The sequence below is a fragment of the Callorhinus ursinus genome, unplaced genomic scaffold, assembly GCF_003265705.2.
Source record: "Callorhinus ursinus isolate GAN/ISIS: 27379988/994484 unplaced genomic scaffold, GSC_fseal_2.0 scaffold49, whole genome shotgun sequence".
NCBI lineage: Eukaryota > Metazoa > Chordata > Mammalia > Carnivora > Otariidae > Callorhinus > Callorhinus ursinus.
The window spans coordinates 674,375-701,673 of NW_027397111.1; the positions used below are offsets into that span (position 1 = coordinate 674,375).

At 41.6% G+C, this 27,299-nt stretch overlaps 2 protein-coding genes and 1 non-coding gene across 6 annotated transcripts in view; 1 reads left to right on the forward strand and 2 right to left on the reverse strand.

Moving 5' to 3' along the window:
* Positions 1-947: 947 nt before the first annotated feature.
* On the reverse strand, positions 948-25,464 carry NCR3LG1 (natural killer cell cytotoxicity receptor 3 ligand 1). 2 transcript variants are annotated; one of them, XM_025894344.2, is made up of 5 exons: positions 21,280-22,083; positions 18,501-18,848; positions 7,443-7,769; positions 5,863-5,957; positions 948-3,916 (listed from the first exon to the last, which is right to left on the reverse strand). In XM_025894344.2, exons 1-5 carry the CDS (start codon positions 21,353-21,355, stop codon positions 3,827-3,829), a joined length of 936 nt encoding a protein of 311 aa, XP_025750129.1. In that variant the 5' UTR covers positions 21,356-22,083; the 3' UTR covers positions 948-3,826. The 2 variants fall into 2 exon arrangements, with proteins under 2 accessions (XP_025750129.1, XP_025750130.1); XM_025894345.2 differs by lacking the exon at positions 21,280-22,083 and adding an exon at positions 25,333-25,464 and having other exon boundaries at positions 2,441-3,916.
* LOC112806389 (small nucleolar RNA SNORA72) lies at positions 19,627-19,758 on the forward strand. The gene has a single exon (XR_003203856.1). It is a non-coding gene; the product is annotated as a small nucleolar RNA SNORA72 (small nucleolar RNA).
* NUCB2 (nucleobindin 2) overlaps positions 24,109-27,299 on the reverse strand; it is a 71,510-nt gene continuing 68,319 nt past the window's right edge. For all 3 annotated transcript variants that reach the window (XM_073882867.1, XM_025894341.2, XM_073882866.1), the window contains one exon: positions 24,109-25,482. The gene's annotated coding sequence lies outside the window, so the exon portion shown is untranslated. The remainder of the gene's footprint in view (positions 25,483-27,299) is intronic.

The following is a 27,299-nucleotide window of genomic DNA, read 5'->3' on the forward strand; positions in this document are numbered from 1 at the left end:
ATCTGCTGGCCACAGAGAAGACCTACTTGCTCAGAAAATCAGGACCACTGGTCCCAGTCTTTCCACTAAGAGACCTCCTAGCCTTAAGGCTTAGGTCGGGGAGGAGCTAGAAAGTTCCGGGCATGGAGGGAGCTGCTGAACTCAACAAGGAAGGAAAGCCAAGCCACCATCTTCCTGAATTTCTAGTGAAACGGAATTTCTAGTCTGGAAAAACTAGCCCACTAGCCATACTGGAAACCATAGGTCTGATGCCTATGAATTTGGCATCTCCAGCCAGTTACTGCAAGGCCCACATGTTACCCCTGAAGGTGGCCCTCTGGCCTTTCTCCTGGAGAGGACACACCCAGCTTCTACAAGACCCACTTTCTCTGCCCAGGTGGCATCCTTCCAGCTCTGTCCTAAACTTGAGATCCTCCCCAACATCCTTCCCTAGGGAGCTTGTGGTGAGGAGTCAAGTAGCCCCTGGCTCCCCACAGCTCTCTGGGCTCACCTCTGAGGTCTCCCCAGTTTCAGGTATCAGACACCCTATGTTGTATGAAGACACAAATTCTGCATGTCAAAGTCATGCTGACCCGAGATCAGGGCAGGTCTAAAGCACAAGAGATCTGTTCCAGCTTGAAAGGAGCTCAGAAAAGGCAGAGTGATGGGGTTAAAGTCAGAATTGGGTTCTAGAGCGTGGATTTGTTGCACTAGAATCAAGATTACTGGCATCCTCTCTGCCATGTCCAACTGCCTGGGGCACTGTATATACCTTCATGGAAAGGGAAGAAGGTGCTACCTACACCCTCCCCTATTTCCACTCTGGGAAGGCCCCACTCTGGATTGATATGAAAGGTAGGCTACCTAGACGGGCCAGCTTGCATACAAGGAATGCAGACTTCTGCCTTTCCCTTGACCTTGTGTCTTTCTGGGCACTGATACCAATGAGCGGAACAGGTAATTCAAAGTACTATGCAACTATGTAATTTATTTCTTTCACTGGGAGAAACAACGGGTCAACAGCACACAAAGCCCTCTTCAGCTCTCATGAGTCACATGCCTCTACTTCATGAAGCTATCATTTTTTGCGGCACAGTATGTCCCAAACTCCTCCTCCCCAGACCGTCGGCACTCAAGGTGAAGTAAACAGACCAGGTAGCCCTGCCTCTGTGTATTCTTTGCTTCGTTTCATCAATTCCAGCTTTTCTCACGATGCCATCATTGTTGGGGAAGAGAAGTTACTCCCAAGAGAAGTAAATGCAATACAGTTCTGACCGAGACTTTCACTGGTTGTCAAATTCCTACTGTCCTTGATCTCCCATCCAACTTGGAAGTAGAATGAAAATCATCCTATATTCTGCCTCTTTTGTGCCCCTTTTGGTCTCTGAAGGTCTGACCAGCATACTCATTTCTGAGCTTAGTAACTCCTTAATGTACTTTTTTTCCACATCATAGATTCCTTTACAATCAATAATGTCCATTCTACAATCCCCATTTTACATCTAATGTTTTACCTTCCTATTAAAAAACCTCATTTGTCATTTTCCCACCTAATTTTATTTTTCCCTTATATTACTTTATTGCTCTATTATAATCTCTACAAAATTATAATTTCTTTTAAAATCTCGACTGCCTTACTCCTTGTTCAAGGGGTGTCATTCTTTTTGAATCTCTTTCAATGACTGTAGCAGCTTTGAACTACCTCATCTGTTTCACAGTTCTAACTGTTGCCCTGTTCTTCCTTCCAGATCTCCACTTTATGAGATTCCTTGTCTCCTCTAATGATATGATATAGTCTTGAAATAGGCACCAACTAAACTGATGCTGCAATCCCCAGTGGCGCCACTAGAGGCCACTCTAAACCACCCTCAGGTGGGAGCTCAGCTATGGAGAGTCCTCTCTTTAAGCCAAGAGTCTTCCATGTTAGTTATGCCCATGAATGAACTCACTGAGCCCCCCTTGCTGCTGAGTGACCTAAAAACTGTTTTCAGGGTCATTACTTCAACTTTCAGTAGAGATGTGAACAGGGCTTCTCTGCCCCACAAAGATCCTGAAATACAACTGCACATCCCTTGATAACTACATTCAGAACCACACTATATCTTACCTATGACTAACACCTGGCATGACACTCCCCACAGCCCTGTCAGCCTGTCCTGAATGCGGTGCCTGCACACAGGTCCACTTAGGAATAGCATCAGCTATTCCTTGGTTCAGTTACAGAAAATGAGGCAATGGTCAAACACACCAACCAACAGGTCCTCCCCTAAGAACAGACAAGAACAGTATAGAGTGAGCCTCTCCTCTAGACCTAATGATCCAGTTCATCCTTCACACCCCAACCCCACCCTGGATCTTCCTTGGTAGTATGGCATATTGGTTAAAAATCCAAGCTCTACTCTTTACGAGCCATGAGACCCTAGACAAGTCACTTATCTCCTCTAAGAATAACTCAGAGATATTAAAAGTGCACCTGCATACTTTTAATCTTCTATGAGCACGTATAGGTGGATCTCAACGAACCAAGAAGTAGAATTTGAAATGGAAACAGGCCACAGTCTAGAAACAGTAAGTGTTACTTTTGGGGGAGGAGTATAATTGACATACAATATATCAGTTTCAGGTGTACATGATCCAGTAGTTGTATATATTGCAAAATATCACCACAATAAGTCTAGTTAACATCTGTCACTATAGTTACAAAAATATTTTCTTAAAAGTTTTTCTAAACATTTTTAAGATTTATTCTTAGTAACTTTCAAATATGCATTATAGCATTATTAACTATAAGCACCATGGTGTACATTACATCCCCATAATTTATTTTATAACCAGAAGTTTGTAACTTTTGACCACCTTCACCCATTTCATCCACCCCACTCCACCCTTGGCACCCACCATTGTGCTGTTATCTACGAGCTTGGGTTTTTGTTTTTGTTTTTAGATTCCACATGTGAGATCATATGGTATTTGTCTTACTCTGACTTACTTCATTTAGCATTATACCCTCAAGGTCCCTCTGTGTTGGTGCAAATGACAAGGTTTCATTCTTTTTTTAATGGATGAATAAAATTCCACTATATTCCTATATATATATATGTATGTATGTATATGTATATGTATATGTATACGTACACACACACACACACACACACACACACATATATATTTCATTATATATTTTATCACACAGTCTCACATTTTCTTTATCCATCAATGGACACTTGGTTCCATATCTTGGTTATTGTAAATAATGCTTCACTGAACATAGGAGTATCTATCTTTTAGAGTTAGTGTTTTCATATTTTTCAGGTAAATACCCAGAAGTCTAATTACTGGATCACATGGTAGTTTTTTTTTAATTTTTTTGAGGAACTTCCATTCTGTTTTCCATAGTGGCTACTAGCAATTTACATTCCCATCAATATAGTGCACTAGGGTTCCCTTTTCTCCACATCCTTGCCAATACCTGTTGCTTCATGTCTTTTTGATACTAGCCATTCTGACAGGTGTGAGGTAATATGTCATTGTGGTTTTGATTTCCCTGATGATGAGTGATGTTGAGCACCTTTTTCATGTGTCTTTTGGCCATCTGTATGTCTTCTTTGGGAAGTGTTGCTTTTTTTTCTTGGATAAGTCGACTGGCAGGAGGCTATCAAAGAAGGCAGCTTGAACAGTCTGCTCTTGAGCAAGCCATCTAAGCCACCGGGAAAAGTAATTTCAGTTACAGACGCATTCACTGAGAGACCTTGTTGTCTCTGCTGTTTCTGGGTAAAAACTTCCGATTTTCTTCTAGTGGTTCCCCCATCAGAATAAGCCATGAATGCATCATAATGAAAGCACCTCATTATAGTTCTTCAGTCTCTCTTGTGTCAATCTGGGTATTCCGAGAATAAGCTTTCAAGATGGAGAATAAGGCATTTGTTTGACGTAGTACCTGTAAAAGATAAAGGAGAGAGGACACATGAGTATGTAGGCAGAGCCTTTAGGCCGTGGTGCAGGTGTAATATCTGTAAAGGGAGGAAGAAGGGAGGATTGGGTAGCAAGAGCCCCAGACTACAATGCAAATCTGAGAGAGTCTCCAGGGAGCTACAAAGACTCCTGCATTCCTCAGCTCTTTTCTGGGGCTGCCCAGGGAAAACATGGCACAGGCTTGTATACTGAAGCAGGTCCCTGATAGGCCACAGCTGGAGCATGTTGGCTGAGTACCCTCCATAGCAGGCTCTCTCTAAGAGGTCTCAGCAGCACATCCCCATAGCAACCACACTTGCTAGTCAAAACTCAACTTCTTGAAGAGTTGTATCGGTTAGCTTTTGCTGTGTAAAATCCAGCCTAAAACACAGTGGCTTTGAAAAAAAAAAAAAAAGATGTATGTATTTCTCAAGCATTTCAGAGTTGGCTCTGTTGAGTGGGAGTTGTGGGCCATCATCTGAGCTAGACTGGCCTCTACTAGCACAACTAGCTCTAACTTCCGGTGTCCCTTGGCCCCCAACAGACTCATTTGGATGCATCCTCCTCTTACTAATATCAGAAGCACCAAAGAAAGCAAAACCTAGATTTAGAACTGGCACTCCTTCACTTTGGCATCATTCTACCGACCAAAGCTAGTCACAAGGTTGAGCCCAATGTTAAGGGGCAGCCCATCATTGGAGGACACTACAAAATTACATGGCAAAGTACATGGATGTAAGGAAGGGTAAAGGCTTGGAGCCAAAACTGCAAACCACCACAGAATCCAGGCTAAAGTCTCTTTTTTAATAAATATCACTGGCAAATGTGAGGTTATCATGATAGCACCTAGATTATCAGAAGCCAGAGGAAGGCAAGAAATAGAACATTCACAAGTATCACAAGAAACATTTGAAAACCACTTTATATCTAATTGTGTCATTGGCCTAGGTCCCAACAGAAGAATAAATCCCATGAATCAGTCAGCAAATTTTAGATGAACAAATAGCTTTTTTTCTTAATTAACTGATCATTGTACTTTTCCTAAGGCATTTATAATGAGATGTATTAGCTATTGCACAAATTCTGTCTTGGCAGGTCCATAAATAACTGAAGGCAATTTTATTATATAGAACCATTTTAACCAACATGTTTACACTGGTCTCTTGGGCCTCTGCAGTCTGAGTTGTTTTATTTGCTATTTGGGGCAGAGTCAGGGATAAACATGTTAGAAAACATGTTCTAGTTTGGAAACATTTAGGGAGGGTTAGAAATCCCTGGTTAAACCAATGAAATCTGGTGATAAGTTACCCCACTGAGCTATTAACAAAATATAAGCACCTGGGAAAAGGAATTCTTACCTCTGAGGCACTGTTTCTATGTGTGAGAACAACACTGCAGCCCATATATGGTTCAAAACCTGGTCTGAATCAAAAAGGTCAGGTTTGATACAGTGAAACTGGTATATTATGAAGAGGCAGAGGGGCTTTATGCTGTATCTCCCCAGAGTCATAAACCACCACATGGAGATCAGAAAAGAAAGTTCATCAATGGAACATCAGAAAAAGCCACACACACACACACACCAGGACGCCTGGGTGGCTCAGTTGGTTAGGTGTCTGCCTTCGGCTCAGGTCATGATCCCAGTGTCCTGGGATCAAGCCCTGCATCGGGCTCCTTGCTCAGCGGGGAGTCTGCTTCTTCCTCTCCACTCCCCCTGCTTGTGTTCTCTCTCTATCTCTATCTCTCTGTGTCAAATAAATAAAAAAAAAATCTTTAAAAAAGAAAAAGCCACCTACCACAAACACACACCACACTTAGAATACCCCCATATCAATCCTAAGAACTCCTTAACAGTGTCCACTGGCAATAATCCCTGAACTCCCAAAACCAACTCCAAAACACAGGGCTAAACTTTGCTTTGGAGCCACTTACCTGTTTCCAAAAAATAGATAAAATCAGTATGATTACGAAGATTATTCCAGCACAGAGAAAAATGTACTTCAGAGTACAAGGTGACTTCTCAGATTCTGCAGAAAGAAAGAAAAAAAGAACATTAAGAAGAAACCTCCTGGCCAGAGCCAGAGACCGTACAACCACTGCTAGGATCTGTGGTTGTATGTCATTTTTCCTGTCCCTGTGACCATCTTGGCACCCTCCATTCCTATCACATACACCTCACCCATCAAACAGCGTGTTTAGCACTTGCCAGAATACACCGCAATATCAAACACCACATAGCACACACATGCCATGCAACGTATAAAGCTTCCAAACTACTACACCATCTTACTGCTATAGAGTGAACGTGTGTGCCCCTCAAAATTCATATACTGAAATTCTAGTGCCCACTGTGATGGTATTAGGAGGTGATTAAGTCAGGAGGGTGGAGGCCCTCGTGAATGGATTTAGTGCCCTTAGGCCCTAGGGCCATCCCTCATCCCTTCCACCATGTGAGGATAAATAAGAAGTCTGCAACCCAGAAGAGGGTCCTCACCCAACCATGCTGGCACAATGATCACAAACGTTCACCTCCGGAACTGTGAAAGATAAAGTTCTGTTGTTTTTAAGCCACCCAATCTGTAGCAAATTGTTATAGCAGCCTGAATGGACTAAAACATACATATAACCCAGACAAATCCCTCATACTATACACACAAGGCATATTTCAATTTCATACTCCCCATGCCCTACACATACTCTGTACCCACCTCTTTTCACACCACCCACACACATTCCTAGCCCTTACTTCCAAGAACAATTCTTCTCTCCTTCCAGGACCACCCTGGATACCCAGACCACATCCCCCAGGGCCTGTGGTCAGACCCTGCCTTTTTTAACCCCTCTCAGCTCCAGGCAGATGCATTAGACTAGCAGGGTCACACCCATCCAGGACCATAGCCATGACCATGGGAACCCAGGTATGAGCTCCACGAACCTCATCTCACCAGCAGGAGGGATTCTATAGTGACCTGTAGATCTTAAGCTAAGCATCCCATGTCCCTGGGGAAAGTCCTGGGCATCTGCAAGATCACCCTGCTATGGCGTCCCCATCTTGGGTACAACCCGTAAGACAGAACAACGGATTCAGCCGTTACCAGCCAACAGTTTGCAGTGGACCTGGGGCCCGAGCAGAAGAGTTACTGGCGGGGCTGGGTCACTGGCCCCTGACAGACTCTTATCTTCAGACGACATGGACAGGATCCCATCCCCTCTCTGCTGGTAGCTAGCAAGCTTCCCACTTCAAGCCATGCAGACCACCCAGATCACTTAAACTGCCAAAAGTAGACCTATTTCCACCTGAGGACTATTGTCACCACTCTCCACCAACTAGACCACCTGCCCTGGCTCAGATACTTAGTCCGGACTGCTGACTCTGGGGCTGAGCTATGCCAGACCAAGCTTTCTATCTTCCCCGCTGTCCCCTGTCTTCCCCGAGACTGCCTGGAAACCAAAGTTTTACGTTACCCAACCTTAAGGTGAGGAGCAGGGGAAATGTTCAGGAGGCTGCTTACCTATCATAGTCAAGGAGAAGTTGAGCCTCTGGGAGGTAGGCAAGGATTCGTGCCATACCACACACTGGTAGATGGTCATGTTGTCTTCCAGAGAGGGCTTTAGCATCAAGAAGCTAGTGACATTAAACATGCCGTCCTCATTTTTGGTGGTACGATTAGTGAAGACGCCCTCAGAAAACTCCACATACTGGGGATTCTTCGGGGTCCACTTTTTCCATGTTACAGTAATGTTCGTGGGGTAGAATCCACTTGCCATACACGAAATAAGTTGTTCTTCATTTTCTTTCACCATGGCTTGCTCTGGAAACAAGCTGCTGACTGGGTAAGCTGCCAAGAGAGAGAAGTCATGTTTCGAAGATAGGTAGGGACTAATTTATTATCAGCCCAATGCAAGCCTTCAGGAAAGGTGAGCATATTGAATGGGATTCTGCTTAGGCTAAATATTCTAGGTATGTTGGTTTCAGTGTCAGCTGATATGCTGTGGCCCCCTACTCTCACAGCAATTTTATAGAGCAGAGTTTCTTAAGCTACTCTGTATCATACATAGACACCTCTGAGAATCTGAGGAAAGCCTTGGAACACTGTTGTGGAGTAGAGCGTGGAGTAGAGACTACTAATGGCCAATTTCCATTCTTCAGTGACATATCCAAGTTAAAGCTACATCTCTCTCTACCTCCATGTAGCCATGTATACTTAGGGTCTCATCGTTTAGATGTAATCAGAAATGATGAGAGCAACTTCCAGGAAGTATCCTTAAATAACAAGCATGTCTTAAAGAAAACGACTGTGCCCTACTCTCCTCTCCCCCGCTTCCTCTTTTCTGCAGAATAGCTGGAATAGCACTTGACGGCTAGAGATGGAGAAGCCACTTCCAAACATAAGATGGCAGCTATGGGTTGAGAATGGCAAAGTGATAAGATAAAAGGATCCTAGGTGTCCTATGGTCACAGAACTGCCATAGCTGCCTTGGGTTGGCTACATTTGTGTAAAAGACAATAAACTCCCCTTTTTTAAAGCCATCGTTGACTTCTGGTTTCCCTTCTGACATGTAAAAACCCTGGAAGTCATAAGAAGAAAAAAGCTGAGCTGAACAAACTATAAATAAACAAGTTTTCTTAGATCCATGAGAGAATTAAGGTGACAGGGCAAACCAGCACCCCAAAAACTAGAGAGACAGGCAGACTGACAGAATCACAGCCAAGATCATGTCACCTTAAGCAGATGCCAGAGCCATAAACCAGTAGAAGCACTTAAGCAGTAACTCTTACAAATTGCTAAAGGATGAGCATGGACTAGCTTGACAGGAAGAAACTTCTGGGGGCCCAGTCTTATGGGGGTTACCACACTTTCATGGGTTTTACTGCCAGGAAACACACACTGGTTCTCACAGTGAAGATTCAAGAAAAATTCCCTCCTATTTTCAGGGGAGAGGAAAAGTAACTAAAAATATACCCAGTGCATTAACCACAACAAAGGATGCTCAAGAGAAAAGACTTTGCCAGAGCCTTCTCCAACCTGGGTAAAGGATGGTTAGCCAACTCTAGCCCCCTCTAGCCTTCTGGTCTCACCTATAAAAGCTTCTGAAGGTCACAGCCTCAGCCACAGGCTCAGGGGACTTCAAGAATGAGATTTAATGGTAAGACTGACTGCTACCCGGGGCGTCTGGGTGGCTCAGTCGTTGAGCGTCTGCCTTCGGCTCAGGTCATGATCCCAGGGTCCTGGGTTCAAGCCCCGTATCGGGCTCCCTGCTCAGTGGGAGGCCTGCTTCTCCCTCTCTCACTCTCCGAGCTTGTGTTCCCTCTCTCGCTGTGTCTCTCTGTGTCAAATAAATAAAATCTTTAAAAAAAAAAAAAAAAAAAAGACTGACGGCTTCCCCTCTGCAACCCTTTATCACCACAGCAACAGGGCTCCAGGGTGATAGCAGATGAAAACTGAGAGGGCTGCAAGGCACCAATTCTGTTTAAGAAAGAGGGAAACTCAAAGAAAACAGGTAGCCAGCAATGAGGACCTGCCTATTCTGATGGGAAATCCTTACAAGGAGCCTCTTAAAAAATGTATCTTGTGTGGAAGACATGTAGATTCTAAGAATGTACGGGTTTTGTCCCAGTTTATTTCTTCATTTACTGGATGCATTTATGGAAGGCACATAACAAGCTTTGTGAGAAAAAACAGAAAGAAACCACAAAAGCAATTAAGAGAGCTCAGATAATGAGGTTTATGCCAGGTACATACAAGGATCCTGCATATCTCAAAGACCCTAAAGTTTGTAACATCAAGTATCAGGAGTAAATTATATGTTTTATCATCAATAAACATATTTTATAATAAAAAAGGGGGGAGATAAAAAGAAAAGAAGCAAAGAACAAGTACAGCAAAGAGAATGGTACATACTAATCCAACTATATACATAATCGCTTTAAATGAATGATCTAAACATATCAATTAAAAGACAGAGACCTGGGGCACCTGGGTGGTTCAGTCAGTTAAGCATGTGCCTTCAGCTCAGGTCATGATCCCAGGGTCCTGGGATCGAACCCCATATCGGGGTCTCTGCTCCGCAGCACATCTGCTTCTCCCTCTCCCTCTGCCCCTCCCTCCCTTCCCCTCCACTTTGCTCATGCTCTCTCTCTCTCTCATGCTCTCTCTCAAATAAATAAATAAATCTTAAAAAAAAAAAGGTCAAAATACATGAGGAAAACCTGAAAGAACTTCAAGGAGGACAGACAAATCCACAGTTTAGTTGGAGTTTTTAGACTCATCTTTCATTAACTGACAGAAGAGCAGGCAGAAAAGCAGTATGAAAACAGCTGAAAGGAACATCACCACCAATCAACTGGATCAAATTAATCAATAGGATACTTATCCAACAGCAGAATATACATTCTTCCCAAGCTCACATGGAACATTCACCAAGATAAATTGCATTCTAGCTCACAGAATACATCTTTAACATTTTTAAAGAATAGAAATCAGGCAGAATATGTTCTCAGACCATAACAGAGTTAAACCAGATATCAATAAGCAGGAGGATGGCTGGAAAAATTCCAAACTTCTTAGGGTCAAAGAAGAAGTCTCAAGAGAAACTTTAAAATATTTTGAACTAAATGAAATTAGAATGAAAACACTTATGAAAATTTGTGGGTGCGACAAAAATGGTTAGAGGGGAATGTATAGCATTGAATACATATTTTAGAAAAGAGGAAAGGGCGCCTGGGTGGCTCAGATGGTTAAGCGTCTGCCTTCAGCTCAGGTCATGATCCCAGGGTCCTGGGATCGAGTCCCACATCGGGCTCCCTGCTCCTTGGGAGCCTGCTTCTCCCTCTGCTTCTCTCTCTCTCTCTCTCCCTCTGTCTCTCATGAATAAATAAAAATCTTTAAAAAGAAAAAAAAAGAAAAGAGGAAAGATATAAAGTCAACTATCTTAACTAATAAGCTTCTGCCTTCAGAAGCTAGAGGAAGAAGAGCAATTTAAGCTTAAAACAAGCAGAAGAAAAGCAATAACAAAAATTAGAGCAGAAATCAATGAAGTTGAAATCAATGGAGAAAATCAATGAAACCAAAAACTGGTGCTTTGAAATGATTACTAAAACTGATAAGCTTCTAGGTAAATTAAGGAAAAAAGAGAGAAGATATAAATTACTAATATCATAAATGGAAGAGGGATCACTATTGATACTATGAACAAAAGAATAATAAAGGAATATTATGAATACATTATACCCACATATTTGATAACTTAAATAAAATGGACCAATTCCTTAAAAGACACAAATTACCGAGATTCACACAAGAAAAACAAAATAATTTGAATAGGCCTGCATCTATTAAAGAAACTGAATCAATAATTAGTAGCCTTCAAAAAAAAGAAAGCACCAGGCCCAGATGGTTTCAATGGTGAATTCTACTATTAAAGTTAATTATGATACCAATTTTTTACAATTTCATCTAGCCACTAGAAGCAGCGGGAACATATCCTAACTCATTCTATGAGCCCAGTAATACACTAATACCAAAATCAGATAAAGGCATTACAAAAAAGGAAAATTACAGATCAATATATCTCATTACACTGAATGCAAAAATCCTCGACAAAATATTAGCAAATTGAATTCAACAATGTATAAAAATAATTATACACTACAACTGAATGGGACTTACTCCAGGTATTCAAGACTGGTTCATCATTCAAAAGTCAATTAATATCATCCATGACATCAACAGACAACAGAAGAAAAATTATGTGAGCATATCAATTACATGGAAAAACCAATGGCAAAATCCAACACCCATTCATGTCAAAAACTCTCAGCAAACCAGGAATAAGGGGAACTTTCTCAACTAGAAAAAGAACATCTACAAAAAACCTACATCTAACATCATACTTAATGGTGAGAAGCTAAGGATGGGAACAAAGCAAGGATACCGCCTCTAACCAGGCCTATTCAGTATCGTAACGGAAGTCCTAGCTAGTAAAACAGTACAAGAAAAGGAAATAAAATATACACAGGTTAAGAAGGAAAAATGAAACTGTCTTTGTTCTCAGACACATGATTTATATAGAAAACTTCCAAAGACTTGACCAAAAAATATTTAAAACCTAGAACTAGTAAGTGATTACAACAGGCTACAGGATACAAGGTTCACATATAAACGTCAACTGGTTTCTAATATACCAGCAATAAACAATTGGAATTTCAAGTTAAAAACGCAATACCATTTACATTAGTGCCCCCTCTCCCCCACAAAAAAAGAAATACTTAGGTTTAAATCTAACAAAACAGGCACAGAATCTATATGAAGAAAGTTACAAAACTATGATGAATGAAATCAAAGATCTAAATAAATGAAGAGATATTCTCTGTCTCTTATCTTCTCTGATAAGAAGAATCAATATTGTTAAGATGTCGATTCTTCCCACTCTGATCGATAGACTCAATGCAATCATAAGCCCAGTAAGTACTTTGTGGATATTGACGAACTAACTCTCAAGTTTATATGGACAGGAAAAAGGAAAGGCCTAGAATAGCTGACACAATAGTGAAGAACAACAAAATTGGAGGACTGGCACAACCTGACCTAAAGACTTACTGTAAGGCTACAATAATCAAGACAACATGGTATTGGTGAAAGAAAAGAAAAACAGACCAATAGAACAGAATACAGAGCCCAGAAATTGACCCACACAAATGTATTCAACTGATCTTTGACAAAGGAGCAAAGGCAATTCAGTGCAGAAAAGGTAATCTTCAACTAATATGCTGGAACAATTGGACATTCATGGCATAAATTTTGCATACGGAATCTAAACATACAACTTATACTTTTCATAAAAACTGACTCAAAGTAGATCACAGACCTAAACATAAAACTATAAAATTTCTAGAAAGATAATGTAAGAGAAAATCTAGATGGCCTTGAGTTTGGTGATGAGCTTTTATTTATTTTTTCTTTTTTTACACATTTTTTTAATTTAATTTAATTTTTTTTTTTTAAAGATTTATTTATTTTATTTTGAGAGAGTGAGAATGAGTGAGAGAGAGAGAGAGTACATGAGACGGGGGAGGGCCAGAGGGAGAAGCAGGCTCCTCGCTGAGCAGGGAGCCGGATGCGGGACTCGATCCCGGGACTCCAGGATCATGACCTGAGCCGAAGGCAGTCGCTTAACCAACTGAGCCACCCAGGCGCCCTTTTTATTTTATTTTAAATAGCTTCCACACCCAGCATGGAGCCCAGCATGGGGCTTGAACTCATGACCCTGAGATCAAGACCTGAGCAGAAATCAAGAGTTGGACACTAAACCGACTCAGCCATCCAGGTGCCCCACATGATGAGCTTTTAGATACAATGCCAAAAGCATGATCCATGAAAGAAAAAAATTGGTGAATTGGACCTTATTGAAATTTAGAACTTCTGCTCTGCAAAACACACTGTTAGGAAAATGAAAAAACAGGCCATAGACTGGGAAAAAATATTTGCAAAACTCATATCTGATAAAGAACTTGTATCTAAAATATACAGAGGACTCAAAAAAATAAGATAAAATATACAGAAGACTCTTAAAACTCAACAATAGGAAAACAAAAAACCCAACAGAAAAATGGACAAATGATCTAAACAAATATCTTTCAAAAGAAGACACACAGATGACTAAAAAAAGCAAATGGAAAGATCCTCAACATCATGTCATTAGGGAATTGCAAATTAAAACAAAAGATGAGATATCACTACACACCTATTAGAATAGTTAAAATATAAAAAATTAACAATACCAAATGTGGACAAGGACACAGAACAACAGGAACTCTCACTCATTGCTGGTAGGAATGCAAAATGATATAGTCACTCTGGAAGAACAGGCAGCTTCTTACAAGTTAAACACAGTCTTGGGGCGCCTGGGTGGCTCAGTTGTTAAGCATCTGCCTTTGGCTCAGGTCATGATCCCAGGTCCTGGGATGGAGTCCCACTCAGTGGGAAGCCTGCTTCTCCCTCTCCCACTCCCCCTGCTTGTGTTCTTGCTCTCCCATCTCTCTCTCTGTCAAATAAATAAATAAAATCTTTAAAGAAAAAAATAAACACAGTCTTAACATATGATCCAGCAATCACACTCCTAGGTATTTACCCAATTAAGAGGAAAAATAATGTCTACACAAAACCTACACCTGAATGTTTATGGCAGCTTTATTCATAATTGCCACAAACTTGAAGCAATCAAGATGTTTCTCTGTAGGTGAATGGATAAACAAACTAGGTACATCCATATGATGGAATGTTACTCAGTGATAAAAAGAAATGAGCTATCAAGCCACCAAAAAAAGAGACATAGAGGAATCTTTTTTTTTTTTAAGGTTTATTTATTTATTTTGAGAAAGAAAGAGAGAGAAAGCACATGGGAGGGGAGGGGAGGGGCAGAGGAAGAGGGAGAGACAGAATCTAAAGCAGAATCCTCACTGAATGTGAGCCTGACGCAGGGCTCAATCTCAGGACCCTGAGATTATGACCTGAGCCGAAATCAAGAGTCAGACACTTAACCAACTGAGCTACCCAGTTACCCCAGAGACACAAAGGAACCTTAAATGTATATTACTAAGTGAAGGAAGCCAGTCTGAAAAGGCTACATATTGGATGATTCCAATTCCAATTATATCACATTCTGGAAAAGGCAAAACTATGGAGATAGGAAAAAGATGAGTGGTGCAAAGGGTCCAGGGGAAGGGGCCAACAGGTGAAGCAACGGCAGTGAAATTACTCTGCGATACTGTGATGGTAGATGTATGATATCATACACATGTCAAACTCACAGAACTGTAAACACAAAGAGTGAAACCTTAAGGAATGCAAAATTAAAAAAAAAAAATACCATTTAGGAGTTCAAGGAATCCCAAGAAAGAAAGAAGGTAGACTGTAACAAGCAAATCTAAGTGTACTACAAACATATGAAGCAGCAACCTCACTGCAATGGACAGAGGAAGGGTGCTGACCTAAGAAATTTTTGAAATAAACAGAATCTGTAAGAACAAAGGCAAAATGAGGGACGCCTGAGAGGCTCAGTCGGTTAAGCGTGTGCCTTCCGCTCAGGTCATGATTCCAGGGTCCTGGGATCGAGTCCTGCATCAGGCTCCTTGTTCAGCGGGGACCCTGCCTCTCTCCCTCTGCCTGCCGCTCCCCCTGCTTGTGCTCTCGCTCCGACAAATAAATAAAATCTTAAAAAAAAACAAAAAAGGCAAAATGAATTGTAACTGAATACTGTACTCTAGTTGATAAAGTTGGTTTTCATGAGGTTACAGGTTAACAATTCTGATATGATTCCAGATGTATACTGGAATTAAATAATTAAGTAAATAGATGGGAGGATGGCAGAAGCCAGGTTTCTCACTGTTGGGAGTGTGGGGTTCACAAATAAGCAAAGGAAGGAGGCTAGAATGATTCAGACGGTAATAGATTAAAGTTAGGGGCATCATTAAGAACTCATATTTAATTTAATATAGACACTGATGGTTAGAAATACAGACATACGTATATACACATATTACTATACATACACATTATTTCTTTGCTCTATCAGTTCAGAGGGCCTAGAAGCAATGATACCCCAGTGGCGACAAGCATATCTAGTGCCCAGATTTTGATTTCTAATATCATTTTCCAATAAAAAGAACCAGGGAGAACTCCTTGAGTAACTGGCTGATTCCGGGAATGGGACAAGAAATACACAAGATGATCCCGGAGCATCTTGTAGTGCCAGAAAGTAAGGAAGTGCCTAAAGCAGAACAAAACCCCACAATGATGAGGGGTATGTCAAAGAGACACAAGAGTCAAGTGAAAATATTCCCAATGGCCAAAGCTGAAAGAATTTGAGCAACAAATAAAGTAGTGTTAAATTATAACCCAAAGTATAAAATAAATATCCTGAGTCTACCCTGATATAAATAAATGATCGAATAGGTTAATAAGTGGGGGAGAAGAGATAAATCTCAGGTGTGGAAGAATTCCAAATAAATTATGTAGCTACTCTACCCTAAAGGAGGGGGAGCACGATTCCCCACAACTTAAATGTGGGCTGCACAGAGTGACTTCCTTTCAAAGAGTATAGCATGACAAGGAGGGGGGGAGAAGAGTAACTTTCTGGTGGAGAAACCAGGCAAATACTACATAAGCTAAATGATTAAGGTCAACATCAATAGTCATACATCGTTCAATTAGATGGGATGGGATGAAAATGTCACTTTACCTCTGTGATCTTCCTCCCCCAAAACCATAACTCCAGCGAATTATGAGAATAACAGCAGAGAAATGCCAATAGAGTGGCATCCTATGATACACCTGACCACCACTCCTCAAAAGGTCAAAGTTGTCAAAACCAAGGAAAGTCTGAGAAATTATCAGAGTCAAGAGGAGCCTAAGGACACATGACCACTAAATGCAACTAATCTGGATGGGATCTTGGAACAGAAAAAGGACATTAGATTAAAAACTAAGGAAATCTAAATAAATTATGAACTTTAATTAATAATAATTATCAATATTGGTTCATTATTTATAACAAATATACCATACTAATGCAAGATGTTAATAGGAGAAGTCGTGTGCAGAGATGAGAGTAATATGAAAACTCTGTACTGTCTTTACAATTTTTCTGTAAATCTAAAACTATTCTGGGACGCCTGGGTGGCTCAGTCAGTTAAGCGTCTGCCTTTGGCTCAGGTCATGATCCCAGGGTCCTGGGATCGAGTCCCACATCAGGCTCCCTGGCTCAGCGGGGAGCCTGCTTCTCCCTCTCCCTCTGCCCCTGCTTATGCTCTCTCTCTCTGACCAATAAATACATAAAATCTTAAAAAGAAAAAAATAAAACTATTCTAAAAAGCTAAAATCTATTAATTTTTTAAAAATACTTTTATTTTGGGGTGCCTGGGTGGCTCACTTGGTTAAGCATCCGACTCTTGATTTTAGCTCAGGTCATGATCTCAGAGCCCTGAGTTCGAGCCTCATGTTAGGCTCCATGCTAAGCAGGGAGTCTGCTTGAGATTCTCTCTCTCCCTCTGCCCCTCCTCTCCACCCCATGCACATGCATTCTCTCTCTCTCAAATAAATAAATAAATCTAATAAAATAAAAGACTTTTATCTTAAGCTTTCTGTCAGTTGCAGAGGAAATTAATCCTAACTTAACATCCCCATCACCCAAATTAATATGTACAAAATATTAAAAGTCCTAAGTACAATTTGGGGGAGCTCATAGACACTGTCCCTTTTTTTATAGGCTGAATTGTGGCCTCTTAAAATTCATATGCTGAACTCCAAACCACTGTCCTGCAGAATGCGACTATATTTGGAAATAGGGTCTTAATTGAGGTAATTCAGTTAAAAAGGGGACATTAGGTTGGGCCCTAATCTAAGAGGACTGATCTCCTTATAAGAAGAAAAGAGTAAGACACCCGCGTACAGAGGGAAGAATATGTGGAGACACAGCAGGGAAGACGGCCATCTATAAGCCAACCAAAATGGCCTCAGAAAAGGGCGCCTGGGTGGCTCAGTTGGTTAAGCGACTGCCTTCGGCTCAGGTCATGATCCTGGAGTCCAGGGATCAAGTCCCGCATCGGGCTCCCTGCTCGGCGGGGAGTCTGCTTCTCCCTCTGACCCTCTTCCCTCTCGTGCTCTCTCTCTCTCATTCTCTCTCTCTCAAATAAATAAATAAAATCTTTAAAAAAAAAAAAAAAAAAAATGGCCTCAGAAAAAGACAACCCTACTTGGTACCTTGATCTCAGACGGCCAGACTGCAGAACTGTGAGAAAACAAATATCTGTTATTTAAGCAACCTAGTGGTATTTTGTTATGGCAACTCTAGCAAACGAATACACCCCCCAAAGCTCACCTACATATTATCAGACCAATCATAATAAAGAAAAGTAGAGCTCAAAGAAGTGTTCAGAGGATAGTGTTGCTGTTGTTGCAAGTCTTCACTGGGCATGGACCTCACAACAGTACCCAGCTGGGCATTTTCATACATTATTTTATGTAATCCTCAGAATATTACAAGACAGGTATGATTTATCAACCCATTTTGTACAGGGGAAAATTCAGAACCAAAAATGTTAAATGGCTGGCCCAATCACCCAGTTTGGAAGCAGCAAAGCTAAAACAGGATTCAGACCTATGGAACCAGAGCCCAGCATCTCTCTCCTTTCCCAGCTACCTTTCAGAGACACCTCTTCAGTAAACACGCACTGTCCACACACTAAGTGAATTATATCATAATTAATATAGCTATCTTTCACTGAGCACTTACAATGGGCCAAGCACTATGCTGTGTTACCTGCATTTTTCATAAGACTCTTCCCCACAATAAACCTCCTAGGTAGGTATTATTACATTTGTTCAGAGGGAGGTTCTATGTGATTAAGAACTTGCCCAAAGCTGTCCAGCTGTCCATGGAAGCCCAGGACTCAAACCCATGTCTGTCTGACTCACTGGCCCATGCTCCAAGCCTCTGCTCCATTTGGCCCACAATTCCACCTCAAGCCTCAGCACCACGGCAACCACAGGGCCCTGTCCCCAGGCACTCACCCACAACCTCCAGCCGGACTGTTCCCACTGCTTTGTGAGGGGTGATCACCACCTCACATCGGTACTCTCCTGCTTCCCACAGCTGGACCCCTGGCAGCTGCAGCGAGGCATCCCCCCTTTTCAGCCTCCAGGGAGACACGGAGGCTCCAGGTCGGACTGTCATTTGGTGGTCTCCAAAAAACTCAAACAGTTTAACTTCTGTTGCAGACACTCGATGCTTCCAAAACCAGGTGATACCCATAATTGTGATGTCCAGGTGGTGGTAACCCTGGACTTTGCAGATAATAGTGGCATTGTGATTCAGAAGCACTGTCTGAGTCTCCCCTGCCATCTCCACTTGCAGAAAACCTGTGGCAATAAGAGAACTCAGTTATGGGAGACCCTTGGAAAAAACACAGGCATGGTACTCTCAAAAGCTGCCACATAAATGGAAAGAAATCCCTTTTTTTGTGGGGGAGAGGGTGTCTCAGGTACAGAGAGGCTCCTTAGTTCATGTCCCCACATTAATCCACATAAGATCCTTCAACTTTATTCTTCTTTTTTCAAGATTGTGTTTAATATTCTGTGTCCCTTGCAATTTTATAGGAATTCTAGAATCAATTTATCAATTTCTATAAAAAGTCCACTGAAATTCTAATAGGAATCGCACTGAATCTGAAAATCAATTTGGGGAGTACTGTCATCTTAACAATGTTGTCTTCTAATCCATGAATCTGTTCTGGGGATATGCTATGGACTGAATGTTTGTGTTCCTCCAAAATTCTATGTTGAGGCCTAATGCTCAGTGTGATGGTATTTCGAGGTAGGGCCTTGGGGAGGTAATTAGGTCATGAGGGTGGAGCCCTCAAGAATGGGATTAATGTCCTTATAAGAGACATGAGAGAGAGATCTCTCAGCACGAGAGGATACAGTAAGAAGGTATTCCTCCACAAGCCAGGAAGAGGCCCCTCTCCAGGAGCCAAATCAGTCAGCACCTAGATCTTGGACTTCCCAGCCTCCAGAACTGTGAGAAATAAATCTCTTTTGTTTAAGCCACTCAGTCTAAGGTATTTGTTCAGGTGGCCTAAAAAGACTTGAGAGGATGTTTTTCCATTTCACTTATTTAGATCCTCTTAAATTTTTTCAACCTCGAATATTCTCACTGTTCTGATTTTGTAATAATCAGAGCAAGCTAAACATTCCCTGTATTAAGACCATGCATGTGTCCCCAGACTTAGTTCTTTCCCTAGGTCTGCTTTTATCAGTGCTGGTGATAGACCAAGTCTGATTTATATGATGCATCTTATGTGAGAAATGTCCACGACTCTAGGTACCTGATTGTCTTTGAGAAATGACAGCAAGACTAGTGTAGTAACTTTTAAAGATGACCATTCCTAATTTGATAACCAGTTGCTATTAAAGGAACTATGAAACTAAAAAAAAAAAAAGCTTTATAGTTTTCAGAATAAAAATTATGCTTCTTTTGTTAAACTTATTCCTAAGTATTTTATTCTTTCTGATGGCTTCATAAATAGAATTATTTTCTTAATTTTATTTCTGGATTACTCATTGCCAAGTGTATAGAAATACTACTTATTCTTTTTTATTTCCATCTCCCTCCCCCAACAGGCAACCATTCTAAGACGTTTAATGCTTCCATTTTTGTTCTCTTTAAAACTGCCTTGTTTTGTGGGACACCTGGGTGGCTCAGGTCATGATCCCAGGGTCCTAGGATCGAGTCCTGCCTCAGGCTCCTTGCTCAGAGGGAAGCCTGTTTCTCCCTCTGCCTGCCACTCCCCCTGCTTGTACTCTCTCTCTCTCTCTGACAAATAAATAAAATCTTAAAAAAAAAAAAAGTGACTCCTTCAATAGGGTCTTTCTTTAAAAAAACAAACAAAAAAATCCTGCCTTTTTTTGTTTCTCAAACTTATGAAAATGGTATGGAGTCACATGTTACTGTTTCTGCTCTTGGCACAGTTTCAAAGCCTCTCTCATTGATGTGTACAGCTAGTCCATTGGTTGAAGTTAATGACGAGTTCTTCATATGCAAATCCACATTCGGTTCGGTTCATCCACAGCCCCAGTGATGGACACCCCGAGGGTCTCCTAAATGCCCACATCCCCACCCATCCAGCCACCACCACCGGCACAGCCCGGCTTAACTCTGTCCAGTCTATTAAGTGTGAAGTGATATCTTACTGTTTTAACTTCTATGATTAGTAGTGAGTTTAAACATCTCTTCATGTGCCTGCCTTCGGTTTCCTGTTCGATAATTAGAAACATCCATCAGTGTTCCCCCCTCCCCTCGACCCCCCAAAAAAAGTAAAAGAGAAACTTTGAATGTCACCGTAAGGGTAAAACACGCCCCTCACACTCTCTTCAGCAAAGGCTTCAGTAAAGCGAAATATTCCCCTTCACTAGAACGTGGGGGGTATGTTCCTGACTTCCACTCCTCTCCACCCACCCACCCATACCTACTTTTTCTTCTCAGTTCCAGCATCCAAAATAATGCAAAAGCGGCTCTGAAATTTACAGAGCATTCAGGGCACCAAATCAAAGGAGGCACCGTCTCCTGCTGCTACAAGCGCCGACTCGGCGCTTGTACAGTAGCCGGCAGTAAAAATTCAATGAGTAAACGAAGCCGCCTGTCACAGACGAGACCGGCGGGCGGCCGCGGAGCTCAGGTGGGGCTCCGCGGCAGGGGCCCGGTGGAGGAGCTGCGGCGGAACCGGCCCTCCCCGTCTGCCTCCGCCGCCTCGCTCCCCCGCCCCCAGCCGCTCCTCCGGCGCCGCGGGCCTACCTGCGCTGGGTGGCCAGAGCCACAGGGCCAGAAGCTGAGGCCTAGACAGCGGCAGGAGCAGCCACCAGTGCTCCATGTCTATGGTCCGCGGGCCTGGCCGGCTGGAGCCCGGCCCAGTATCCGAAAACGCCGGCGCCGCGCGCACGACCTGATGCAACTAGCAGCTGCGGTGACACGGCAGGAACCGTCACTGAGTCCGTGTGGGGACGGAGGGGATTTAACCTGAGCCGCAAAGCGGACTTCCGGGCCTTTATGTCTCCTCTGGTACTCCGCAAAGTGAGTTGAGTCCCTTCACACTCCTCTGACCACGTGAAGGAGCCGCGCGCCGGGGGGCGGGCAGGAGGCTGCGCGCTGGGGGAGAGGGGGGCCAAAGGCGGAGCACCGAGGCCGCCTTCCAGAGGTGGGGCGGGGCCTTGGGCCGAGGTCACTCTGTAAACTGAGGCCGGGAGCCGGCGGCGGGTTTACCCCAGGCGCCGCGGTACTTGGTGTCTTTGCTAGAGCGCTGCGCGGAGCGGGGCCACTGCTCTCACCATACAGCACGTGGCTCCGTCAGCTGAACTGCCCCCTGTTGATTTTTGCTTAGGTTACGATCTCAGCGTGGTGAGATCAGCCCCCCAAGGCTCCCTGCTGAGCGGGGAGTCCGAGATTCTTTCCGTCTCCCTCTGCCCCTCCCCTCATCCTGGGCCGACGCCATGCTCTCTCTTAAAAAACAAACCAACCAACCAACCAAAAACTATATATAGGGCGCCTGGGTGGCTCAGTCCGTTAAATGTCTGCCTTCAGCTCAGGTCATGATCCTGGGGTCCTGGGATAGAGCCCCGTATGGGGCTCCCTGCTCCGCGGGGAGCCTGCTCCTCCCTACCCCTGCATGCCGCTCCCCCTGCTTGTGCTTTCTCTCTCTGACAAATAAAATCTTAAGAAAAAAAAAAGTCTAAATATAGATATATATAGCCATATATATCTATATATAGATAGATATCTTTATGTATGTATCTTTAAAGATATATGGAGACATATATAGAGATATCTTTAAAATAAGTTTACATTCTGAAACTGAAAGCCCATCTGTATCTCCAGAACGCTTTAGTCAAACATCAAAAGGCAGCCCTTAATTTCCCTTGTTAATCAGAAAGTGGCTTCTGACTTCCTCCAGCAAAACCTAAAATGTTCATTCAGTGATGGTTACCACTTCCAGACCAGTTTTTTTTTTTTTTTAAGATTTTATTTATTTGCCAGAGAGACAGTGAGAGAGGGAACACAAGCAGGAGGAGCTGGAGAGGGAGAAGCAGGCTTCCCGCTGAGCAGGAAGCCCAATGCAGGGCTCTGTCCCAGGACCCTGGGATCATGACCTGAGCCGAAGGCAGACATTTAACTGAGCCACTCAGGCGCCCCTCCAGACCAGTTTTTAAATCAGTTTTAACTACAAAGTTCAAAACACAAGAAGCAGTGCTATAATAAATGCACATGCTTATTGCCCCAGCATCTTGCATTCCAGTAGTCTTGCTGATCCTACTTAATTTTTTCCTCACATCATTAAAAGCAATGTATGTAATCTATAGAAAATCACAGGCAGACCTGGACTCAAGACCCAAGTTCCAGCTATATCATCACTGACTGTGGGACAGTGGGCAAGTTACCTCAGTTTCCGCTTCTCTAAATGAGATGGTAACAACCCTGCAGGGCTGTTATAAGAATTACAGGATCAGTGCTTGCTTCGGCAGCACATATACTAAGAATTACAGGATTAGGCAGTGTGTGAATGAAGACATAGTGATACTGTCAGTAACTAAGCAAAGGTTTACATTCTCACCTATCTGCAAAACAGCATGCAGAGGGGAAAGAGCATAGAACTGGGAGGTGGGCAGGGTGCCCACACTGAGACCAACTAGCTGAGGGACCTTCACAAAGTCACAGTTTCTGAGACACAGTTCTAACAAGTAAGAGATCTACAAGGTTAGGTCCAGCTACATTAGTCTATACCTCTTGTCAACTGACACCTCTTCCAGGGAGTCTTACCCTGAGGAGAAGTCCTCTTCTGGTATTACTGACATCATTAAATACTTCCCCCAAAGGAAGTTATTTGGTGAATCCCCATAGTTTCCCAGTAAACCACTCTGCAAACTACTGGAATTTCCACCTCTGTGCTGTAACTGGAAGCAGGGGCTGGATCTTAAGAAATATATATACTATATATATATTAGGAAATGCTGGAGGGGCGCCTGGGTCGCTCAGTCGGTTAAGCGTCTGCCTTCGGCTCAGGTCATGATCCCAGGAGCCCCACATCGGGCCCCATGCTCGGCAGGAAGCCTGCTTCTCCCTCTCCCTCTGCCTGCCTGCTTGTGATCTCTCTCTGTCAAATAAATCAAATCTTAAAAAAAAAAAAAAAGAAAAAATGCTGGAAAAGGAATCCTTCCTCTAAGGCCTTCAGACTCTTTGACTCTATAATTGTGTTTTGCAAACAACCCACTCTTTCAACATTGCCAAGTTTGTCTTTTTCCCCAGAAAATAACAAATATTACATATTTTTTCTGATTTTACATTTAATATAATTAAAACAAAGCTATACAAATGATGACTAGAATAATATTTTCTGACAAATATTGCACTGGGAGAAGTTTTACAATATAAAATCAAAAAACAAATATAACAAACTTGTATAAGGTGTCTGTGTCTTCCTGATTATCAAATTAAAATCCAGTTATTTATTTGTAGTTTTTTTAAATGATCCAATTTTCTAAAGAAGCCAAAAAGAATTAAATCTAAATACACTTCAGATTAATAAAATTTCTGTCCACACTCTAAAATTAACAGAACACTTTTGGCCACATATTTATAAAAGGTTACATTTTTAATTCAACACTTAAATTGAAAAAAATTCCATAGTCCCCCAAATTTAGCAATAACAAATAAAATAAATGGTCTTTAAAATAGGATGTATATACCATCATTATTAAAAGTTTTTAAAACATAATAAATATTCACCTGGGTGGCTCAGTCGGTTAAGTGGCTGCCTTCGGCTCAGGTCATGGTCCCAACGTCCTGGGATCGAGCCCCGCATTGGGCTCCCTGCTCTGCAGGAAGCCTGCTTCTCCCTCTCCCACTCCCCCTGCTTGTGTTCCCTCTCTTGCTGTGTCTCTCTCTGTCAAATAAATAAATAAAATCTTAAAAAAAAAAACATAATAAATATTGATAAAATACGGATTATGCAGCACTGGTTTTCTTCATGAAAAGGAAAGGCAAAATTTTTTCACTTTTTAATTCGAGGACACAATTTTTTTCAGAAGACACAAACTAACTAATGGTCTTCCTTCCACGCCTATTTTAGGCACAAGTTTACATATAAATGTACACATATTGCTTCTGAAATATGATCTTTCAATTAGATGTTATAAAAATTGGTACATAGACACTATGAAACTTGCAAGGGCTTATTATAACCTTCATGTGTGCTAATAGATCCTGGACTAACAGTTTCAAAGAAAGAAACACATTCACTTAAAGGGGGCTCCTTCCCCCACCTCTGCTATAGTACTTGAGCCTCCGGGGCTCTTCCATTCTTAGGCCCTGAAACTGGATGGAAAGGTGCAAACAGAGCTATCTGGAAGTCACCAGAGCCATCACAAAAGAATGAAAAGATGCTCTGGGCATTAACTGGCTTCCAATTATCCTTAAAATAAAATACCTATCCTCTATTACATCTCTCACAAATCTTTTGTAAATTAATCCTGTTTTAATAAAGTCACCTCTACATCTTCCTTAGTGGTAATACAACAGACTCCCTTGAAGAAAAGATGAATAGTTTAGGATTGTGAGGGAAGGGCAGAATTCATTAGAAAGGCCTGATAATAAACCCCAAAAGCTGGCGGCAGGGGCGACAGTGAAACTTTAAGAGAGCTGACAGTGGTGCTAATAACTCTCTACGTCACTCAAAGCTTTCTCCACTGACTCAGGAGGTGCATTAGAAACACAGCAGTGGGAAAGTCAATACAAAAAGTAGAAAAGGGGAGAGTTCATAGAGAGAAAATAACTTAATTAAAGCTAAGATCAGGGCACCTGGGTGGCTCAGTCTGTTGAGCATCCAACTCTGGGTTTCCGGATCTGGTCTAGTGGGTTGTGGTCTCAGGACTGTGGAATGGAGCCCGCCTCGGCTCAGTGCTCAGCAGGGAATGTACTTGGGGATTCTCTCTCTATGCCCCTCTCCCCCTAAAATAAATAAATAAGTCTTAAAAAACAAAAACAAAAAACAACTCAGATCATCCAGGCAAAAATAACACATACAAAAAACTATGCTACTTCTAATCAGAGATTGCAAAATTCATGTCCTGGTCTTTCTATTACAAAAAATACTTTTTTTTCCTTTATTAAGAACCATAAGACAGAAAATGTCTGCTGGAATGCACAAAATATTTTTTAAACTATTATTACTTAAGGAGGGTACAAAAAAGCTAAAGAATTGGACAAGGGACATTGATCAGAGTCTGAATGCTATGCATTTGCTCCATAAGCTGGTTCACTCTGTGGAAGAGGAGTCAGGAACCCTACTCATATGAGTCAGAAATTTTGTTTAGGGTTAGAGTTACTCTCCACAGTGGTCAGGAACCCCTCCAGGAATGACTGTGGCTTGCCTAAGGAGCTCTAGGACACCCCTCTAGAAATGACTGCCTGCTTGCTGAAATAGCTCTTTCTGCAAAGGTGGTTTTTCTTTTTCCCAATATCAATCATGAATCTCAATGAAACATGCTATAAATATCAAAGGGAGAGGAAATACATACACATCAAAGGAAATAAGAAATGTATATGGGATTAGAACTGAGAGTTAATCAGAAAAAAAATTAAGATACAAACTATAACATCCATTGCTCAATGCTATAGAACAAGAAGATGATTGTTGTGTTTGACAAAAATGCTTCAATACTACCACAAAAATGTTTAAACACTAAGAGGCATGGCAAATGTTTTCTAAAAAAGGAAAAAATCTATAAGACATCATCACACTAATAAGGAAATATTTACAAAGAAGCAATGCCAAGAACAGAAAGGGAAGAATTCAAAAGTAAAGCAAACTCAAATCACTTTGAGGGTAATAGTGACAGATAGACACATTAAAGGGTAAGAGTGAACAGTAAAGTAGGTAAAACAACATTGTACAAAACAAATACAGAGTATGGCACAGGCTGTACATGGGTTTCATACTCCACACATAAGGAATCGAAAATGAGAGCAGGGATTTAGTTAAATGACACATATTCTCCTATCACTAAAAATCTACATTTAAGGTGGACTAAAATTGAACAAAAATAACATTTTAACACAATGATTCATGGAAGAAGGCAAAGAGAACTAGATGGAATCTTATTTCTTCTCTCTCACTTTTAAAGCACTCAGACAAGTTATAGCTTTAAAATCATGTGGAAATAAATCCTTACCCATTTTTAAATTCCATGGAGCAGCAAAATTAAAAGAATTGTAAAATAAAATATTTTAACATTTTAGTTACAAGATCTATATTCATAATCTTGGAAATCTTAGAAAATATTACCAAGGATAAAACAAAAAGAGATAAGGAAATTTGCACAGCAAAAGTCAAATCTATTGCTTGCAATAAATTATAAACAAAACCAAATTTGTTTAAAGGCATGCACAGCTCTGAAGTTAAATGGAAGGGTAAGCTTTTAGGGAAAAATACACTGTCAAGGGCTGACTAACAACCAAGCTGGTACATGGCATTCACCAAGAGTACGACTAATGCCAATTAAAATGTAAACTAAAAGCTCTGCAAGAAAAACTGCAGATATCTATAAACATGAAATGTAGGGGGCTTTTTCTATATAATTCTAGAGGTAATATTGGGGGAAAATCTAAATACCTAAAATTAAATCAAAGGTTTTATTGGTTTTGCTTTGCTTTTTCTCAATAAAGAGGTTGGCAGTGCTAGTAATCATAAATTCAAATTTTTCAATTTGGTGCCTTTACCACTTGCTGCTGCTGCTTGTTCTGGCTCAGTTCTTGGATTGTCTAAG

Bases quoted from the DNA above. Each gene is read 5' to 3' on its own strand.
- NCR3LG1 (XM_025894344.2), bottom strand. From the start codon at position 21,355: ATGGAGCACTGGTGGCTGCTCCTGCCGCTGTCTAGGCCTCAGCTTCTG. The intron at 18,849-21,279 runs GTAGGCCCGCGG...TTATTGCCACAG, and splicing joins GCTCTGGCCACCCAGCGCAG to GTTTTCTGCAAGTGGAGATG. The intron at 5,958-7,442 runs GTAAGCAGCCTC...TTCTTTCTGCAG, and splicing joins CTTCTCCTTGACTATGATAG to AATCTGAGAAGTCACCTTGT.